Here is a 7,835-nt window from a genome sequence, read left to right on the forward strand (position 1 = left end):
GGATTTTGATGAGGATTCATATTTTGGTAGAGGAAAAGATGATTGTGATGGCACTGGTGATCCACATGTCAACCTTGTATGACCACTTTCCTTGCACCGACTACATGTCGATCTCTTCTTCTCTTCACCCTTAGACGGTATACGATCGTGACTTTTCGGTCGGCCAGGTAGCCTTCTGTCCATGGCTGGTGGCAAAACTGTTTGTAAGTCATCTGGTATGTCCCACTCAGAAGGATGTGGAATAGGGTAGACAATCTCGACATAAGTCTGTCGATATACTTCTGTAGTGTAGCAATCCATAGCGTATGCGCTTGAATCATCTTGGTTTATATGAAGAGAGAAACTTTTATAACATGGCCACACGGATAACCAGATGTTTGTCATTTCATACAACTACACGTCTTTGTATTTAGATCGACAAGGCCATTTAAGTTATTATCCAGTACTTCAAACAAAGTGTTTGAACATGGTTCAACTCTCTATGACGTTGACTTCACAACACGTTTCGTTATCTTTTTTTCAGTCCATGGTGTAACACGATGTTCCAATGTTCCTGTAAATTTAAAGAAATAATACTTAGTAAAATATATGATAAGTTACGAATTTAAAGAAATAATACCTGCATGGTTTCTTTTCTTGTAGTACCACTGTTGAATAGAGGCTTGAAAAAACTCCATTAACATAGTAATGGGTAATTTCCAGGAATGACGACTTAGAGCGTTGATTGATTCTGCACTATTAGACGTCATAAAACCATATCTTGCTCCAAGTTGATGTACTCTTGACCATCTTTCAAACCCGACATCTTCTAGTGTTTGAGCACACTGAGGCAAAACACGTCTTAAACAGTTTATATGCTTATTAAAATCCACTTCCCGATAAGCTTTTACAGCCTTCTAGTATGTCCATTTGTGATTTTTATATACCAGCAGACCTTGATTTTAGATTTTTATACAAATGAACACCACAAAGTCCATGAAAAGCATCTGGGAAGCACCTTCTAACAGCGTTGTCAATTGAGTTTGCCCTATCGGATATGATTGTCAGATTGCTAATAGGACCTATGTAATCCCTAAGATGCCCCATAAACCATGTCCATGAATCAGAGGTTTCAGATTTGCCAACCCCGTAAGCTATTGGCAGTATCCTATTGTTAGCATCCATGGCTACTGCTAATAAGTTTACTCCAAGGTATCGACCTTTTAAATGTGCTCCGTCAACTATAATAACTGGGCGCATGCAAGTAATAAACGAACGAATCTACAAAATTATATACACAAGAAATATAATCATTTAAATGTGAAATGCATGTAACTAACAAAAATGAGTCAACAAAATTATATTGATTTACTAACCGCAACACCAATGGCGATAAACAGCAACTCAAAGCGTCCATCTCTATCTGTTTTGATATGAGTTACCGACCCAGGATTTTTCAGCTTTAAATTGTGACAATAAGCCGGCAGTTGGGCAAACGATGCTTCTGGCGACCCCCTCAACAATTCCAAGACATAACATTTGGCTCTCCAAGCTTGAGAATATGAGATACTAATCTTGAACCGAGCATTCATGTCAGTCATAATTTAATGTCTCCGATATACCCTACCATTCAAAAACATTAACTCAGCCAGAAAACCACCCAACACCTTTTTGTTTGCCTGTCTATGGTGAGGAAAAATTTAGGTTCTTGAACATGTATGTTTATCAATAAAATTCCTAACTTGAAATATTTTCACAATCTTTTATCCTCTTTGCAATCATACGCCACCTACAATTTTTGTCAATCATACACCTTGTTTCGAAACGATCTTTGCTTGATTTGTTAACTTTTAGTTGATAGCCATCTTCCACACATTTCGTATACAAAGCTATCTTCAAGTCTTCCTTTGTATCAAAACAATCATCTTTCTTGATACGAATAATTTTTGTGTAACAATCAACTGCTATCTTTACCAACTCTTCTTCCGGTATCTGAAGTAATTCTGGCATATTCCAGTTATACTCCCGTGGCATTTTCTTCGGGGACTTTTCTTTGGGGATTTCTTCTTCTTCTTTTTCTTCTTCAGGGTTATATGAATTACAGAATGGATGTTCAACATGTTCATTTACAGTCATAACTTCCTCCTCATTATCATCAACAACATCTTCCTCGGCAACGGCTGTTTCATCATCAAAATTCGGGTATTGACCAATATCAAAATCATTACACGCAAGGTATGTTTCTTTTTCTGAAAAATCATCAAAATCCGAGTATTGACCAAGATCAAAGTCCGGGTATTGACCAAGATCAAATTTCGAATACTGACTAGTACTCACAATTTTTTCTGTTGGCTCATCATCGTCTAAATGGTCAATACGAAAACCGGAATTTGGTGCTGAAAGTTGATTGGGATTTGGATTAGGGAAAGGTTGTGGGTTTTGAGATTGTGTTTGGTATTGGAAATGTGGTGAAACAATATTTGCTTGGTGATGAAATTGTGGTGGAACCATTAAATTTTGAGCACAATAAACTGGGGTTGAAAAACTTAGTTGATCACTACCCGCTACTGACCCAACTTCACTACTTCTAGGTTCAACAACATACAATGTAACATCATCACTTGAAACACTAATGTAAGCAATGAATCGTTCAACATCTTCATGTCGGTTAACAAATAAACTTTATCATTTCTCTGATAAGTTAGCCTAAATCCACTTAGGGACTCTAAATTCAATTTATTTGCAACACGTAACATTAGAGTTTCATAAGTTAACTTTTTTAATGACAGTTTTAGTTGAATATTTATGGGTAAAGGCATATATTGTAAAACACCATGAACATTCTCCCATGACCCAAAACACAAATCTATCCAAACATGATCAACATTAGATGATTTCATTATTGTAAATTAATTTACTAAACAAACGAGCTGCGAAACTAAAACCTGTTGCCGGATGGGGAAGGATGTCGTTGGATATAGGAACGGATGTCGCCGGAGAGAGTGATAGATGGAGATGAATGAGTTGCGATTTAGGGATTTAGGTTATGAGTTACTGCTGCTGCGTAGTTATATACCCAAAATATTTGTGTTGCGAAACTAAAACCTGTTGCGAATTCAGAAATCGAGTTGCGAATTTGAAATTCAATATTGCGATAGTCAGAATCGTGTTGCGATAGTCAGAATCTCGTTGCGATAGTCAGATTCGCGTTGCGATTTACATACTCGCATTGCGATTTACGTATTCGCAATGCGATTTACGTATTCACATTGCGATTTACGTATTCGCATTGCGATTTACATATTCTCATTGCGATTTACGTATTCGCATTGCGAATTAGGAAAATCGCAATGCGATAGTCAGAATCGCGTTGCGAATCTGGAAACTGATATACGATACCGGAGATCGCGTTGCGAATTATCGATCGCATTGCGATTTAGTTGATCATTTTGGCAAATCCAAAAAAAATTGATTAAAATCGTATATTATAAGGCATTTTTGATCACTGAGATTATTTTCTCTTATTAGAATTCCACCCAAAACAATCAATGTTTATTTTCAATCTTTTATTTCTAAATGGATATATTTCTCATACTAATTATCAATACTCAGCTCAGCTGTTTATGTAAAAAAAAAATTAATAAAATTAAAATTATAGAGATATAAATAAACTTTTTTAAAAATTTAAAGTGAAATTACATGTTTAATTTTGTATAAAAAATTAATATTTTTTACTTTTACTTTTCTTTGATATTTTTTGAGTCGGTAACAATGGTTGATGAGTTCGATTTAATTATAATTATATTTTACACTACATGAACTAAAATGAAAGATAATTAAAATTATAGAGATCAAAATAAAATTTACAAAAACTGTCTATTAATTATTATTTTTTATAAATTATAGTATATTTGTGCAAAAATAAACTTTTAAATCCGGAAAATTATAAAAAGAATGAAATCAAATATCTAAAATTATCAATAAAAAATTTAAAATACAAAATTAAAGTAACAATGTTTTTTAGGATGAATATGATGATAAGTTACATTAACATCTTGTTTTCGTATAAATCTCAAAAAACTACGTAGACTAAAAAAATCACCTAAATTAGACACCAAACATAAATTTATAGTCTTTTTAAATTTTATAAATATTTATAATTCAATTATTAAAATATAATCCTTAAACACACAAAAATATATAATCCTTAAAACTCATTATTTTATTTAAATTATTTTTTATTTTTATTTTAATCTCTATATTTTAAATTTTATAATTTATTCTTAAAAAATAATTTAAAATCATCAATAACTATCAATAATTTTATTAAAGTTATATTTAATTATCAATAATTTTAGTGTTTCTTATCATATTTATTTTAATATATTTAGAATGAATATAAAATAATATATATGTTGGTGTTACTTACACTCGCTGCATTACCATATGATCCGATTAAGCACCTAACGACATTAACACAGTCGACTATCCCTTCAATGTTGTTGAACGGTGTTGATTTAAAGATGTGTCAATTTTGATTCTCACGTCTCACCTCTCTTTTGCCCTTTTCGGGCATTTTCAATATTTTTTTCACGTACTTCAACTCTGACAGGCAGTCACTACTAACTAGGAACAAATATAAAGACGACGAACGAACGACTCTCCCCCATCTTCTCGTACTCGCTTCATTTCTCAATTTCCATATCTTTCTACTAATGGAAGAGAGACCAGAGACAGAGTTGATATCGATTCCGGCAACGCCACGTGTGTCGACGCCGGAGATACAGACGCCGTCAGGACAGAGGTCTCCCAGACCGGCTTCCAAGGAGAATAAGTCGTCGGCATGGACGCCGACGTCGTTTATTTCTCCGAGGTTCTTGAGTCCTATAGGGACTCCAATGAAGAGGGTTTTAATCAATATGAAAGGTTACTTGGAAGAAGTGGGTCATCTCACTAAGCTCAACCCTCAAGATGCTTGGCTTCCCATCACTGAATCTCGTAATGGTAACGCTCATTACGCTGCGTTTCATAACCTCAATGCCGGGGTTGGGTTCCAAGCTCTGGTCTTGCCTGTCGCTTTTGCTTTTCTTGGCTGGTATGAATCTTTTTAGCTTCGCTTAACTGGGAATGTCAAAGTTTAAGGCTTTTGTTTTTAGCTTTGTTTAGTAATATTCATTAAGTTTAGTTTTTGTTCATTTTCTTTTGTCCCTTCAAGGTGATTCTCACTCTTTCTTTTCTTTGTTTTCCTGGTGAAAGTCGCTCTGTTTCTGCCTTGCAGTCTGTGGGTTTTGACTAAAGTTTATGTGGGTGTGGTCCTAAATATCCTTTACTATCATCTTAACTGTAATTTATCATAGTTTTGAATTGAAAAAAGATTAAAGAAATCATGTCATTTCCTTCTCTCTTATCTTTCCATTTTCTAGTAGTTGAATTATTCTAGAGAATATGATGTAGAGGGTCCACTTATTGTTTTCTGATTCATACTATGGGACTAAGGAGTTGAGCTGTGTGCTGGGGTGGGGGCCTGGGGGCACTTTATCTTTGATTATAAAGTTTTTTCCTGGTTCATGATCTCCCTTCCTCATGATTTTGTACACCATCATATTAGCTGATAAGCATGTTGTAAAAATTAACTATGTTGCCTTTAATGGTTTTAAATTATGAAAAAGTATTTTCCAAAGTTGTTTGTACAAGTTTTGGCAAACAACCATTGAATTCAACCTTTACTGATCATCCAAGACATGTTGATGTGGGCTGGTCTGAAAATAACGTTTCATTGGATTCGTTTTTTTTTTTGGTGGGGAGGGTGGGGTGGGCAGATCTGCTTCCTTGTCCCAATATTCTATAGATGCAATAATTGTGAAAGCAACTTGGAGAGTCAAACGAAACATTGAAATGATAAGAGAAAATATTTTGAACACTGCTAACGTGATTTGCTTTATTTGTGCAGGAGTTGGGGTATATTGGCCTTAACTATAGCCTACTGTTGGCAACTTTATACCTTATGGATTCTGGTTCAGTTACATGAAGCTGTCCCGGGAAAGAGGTACAATAGATATGTGGAGCTCGCTCAAGCTGCTTTTGGTGAGAAAATATGCTTCGAAAATTAACTAAGAAGTAGTAAAAACATGTTAATAGCAAACCATTTCTGAATTTTGGGAATTTGATGTATCCATTTAATGTTCTTTTTGGTTATGAAGGTGAAAGATTAGGAGTTTGGCTTGCTCTCTTCCCAACAGTTTATTTATCAGCAGGAACTGCAACAGCTTTGATTCTCATAGGAGGGGAGACCATGAAATTATTCTTCCAGATTGTTTGTGGGCCTCTATGTTCCTCGAATCCTCTGACAACGGTCGAGTGGTATCTGGTGTTCACTTCGTTGTGCATTGTCCTATCTCAGCTCCCGAATCTTAATTCTATTGCAGGACTCTCTCTAGTAGGAGCTGTGACGGCCATCACTTATTCCACTATGGTGTGGGTGCTCTCTGTTAGCCAACAAAGGCCGCCTACAATCTCTTATGAACCTCTCTCACTTCCATCATCCGCCGCAGCTTTCTTCTCTGTCATGAATGCTCTTGGAATCGTAGCATTTGCATTCAGAGGCCATAATTTAGTTTTAGAGATTCAGGTATGTACTGTTCGATTGACTGATAGTTCCCATTAAACATGTTTCACTGTCATTTCTAGTAAGATGGATTGTTTCAGGCAACAATGCCATCAACATTTAAACACCCTGCTCATGTCCCCATGTGGAGAGGAGCGAAGGTTGCTTATTTCTTCATTGCAATGTGCCTTTTCCCTGTTGCCGTTGGAGGCTTTTGGGCTTATGGAAACCTTGTAAGCATTCCACCTTTTCAATATTGGCAGATTTCATCTTCTATAATGTCGATCCATTGCTAATTGCGCTTGTTTAGATGCCTTCGGGAGGGATTCTGAATGCGCTCTACGGGTTTCACAGTCACGACATTCCAAGAGGGCTTCTTGCACTGACTTTTATTCTTGTAGTATTCAACTGTCTAAGCAGTTTCCAAATATATTCAATGCCCGTTTTCGATAGCTTTGAAGCAGGATATACTAGTCGTACAAACCGGCCTTGCTCGATCTGGGTTCGATCCGGTTTTCGAGTTTTCTACGGATTTGTCAACTTCTTCATAGGGGTGGCACTGCCATTCCTTTCGAGTCTTGCTGGACTGTTAGGAGGACTCACTCTTCCGGTTACGTTTGCTTATCCATGTTTCATGTGGGTTCTAATAAAAAGGCCAACCAAATACAGCTTCAATTGGTATTTCAATTGGATCCTGGGTTGGCTTGGTATTGCCTTCAGCTTGGCCTTCTCCATTGGTGGCGTTTGGAGTATAGTGAACAATGGACTTAAGTTGAAATTCTTCAAACCCAGTTAAGAAGATGACAAAACAGCTAAAACTGGCTTTTGATGTTTCAATGTCAGCCAAGAATCATGTTATATATAATATTGCACGTTGTATCTCTGAAAATTTTCCATTTTTGGCTCCTTGAGTTATCCTTATCCTGTCTTAAAACAAAGAAAGATGTACTCGTAATGTTGTCCAGAACATTTCTTTCGTCTGAAGTTATCTGAATGTTTGAAATGACTGTAGTTATTATCTTGACATCATCATTATGAATCAAAACACTGTAAATCATCATGTAGGGAAACTATTAATGAACCCGAAAATTAAGGGCAACTTGTCAGAATACGCATGCAACAGGCATAATTAATAGGGTTTCATTGTCACTGTATGGCACTCAGCATGGAACCTAACACTATTCTTGTTTAGTTTTAAAGTTGGTTTGACAGGTTCTAGTATTCTACGTATACGTCCAACTGATGAAGGAAT

The 7,835-nt window shown here is 35.9% G+C and overlaps 1 protein-coding gene across 1 annotated transcript; it reads left to right on the top strand.

Moving 5' to 3' along the window:
• The first annotated feature begins 4,658 nt into the window (after positions 1-4,658).
• On the top strand, positions 4,659-7,549 carry LOC120183253 (lysine histidine transporter-like 8). Its single transcript, XM_039187991.1, has 5 exons — positions 4,659-5,074; positions 5,930-6,063; positions 6,180-6,607; positions 6,685-6,816; positions 6,894-7,549. Exons 1-5 carry the CDS (start codon positions 4,695-4,697, stop codon positions 7,377-7,379), a joined length of 1,560 nt encoding a protein of 519 aa, XP_039043922.1. The 5' UTR covers positions 4,659-4,694; the 3' UTR covers positions 7,380-7,549.
• Positions 7,550-7,835: the final 286 nt, after the last annotated feature.

This window comes from Hibiscus syriacus, unplaced genomic scaffold, assembly GCF_006381635.1.
Source record: "Hibiscus syriacus cultivar Baekdansim isolate YM2019G1 unplaced genomic scaffold, ASM638163v2 tig00003725_pilon, whole genome shotgun sequence".
Classification (NCBI taxonomy): domain Eukaryota; kingdom Viridiplantae; phylum Streptophyta; class Magnoliopsida; order Malvales; family Malvaceae; genus Hibiscus; species Hibiscus syriacus.

Excerpts from the sequence above, each read along its gene's own strand:
- LOC120183253 (XM_039187991.1), top strand. The coding sequence starts at position 4,695 with ATGGAAGAGAGACCAGAGACAGAGTTGATATCGATTCCGGCAACGCCA. Across the intron at positions 6,608-6,684 it reads ATTTAGTTTTAGAGATTCAG|GCAACAATGCCATCAACATT; the intron begins GTATGTACTGTT and ends GGATTGTTTCAG. Across the intron at positions 6,817-6,893 it reads TTTGGGCTTATGGAAACCTT|ATGCCTTCGGGAGGGATTCT; the intron begins GTAAGCATTCCA and ends GCGCTTGTTTAG.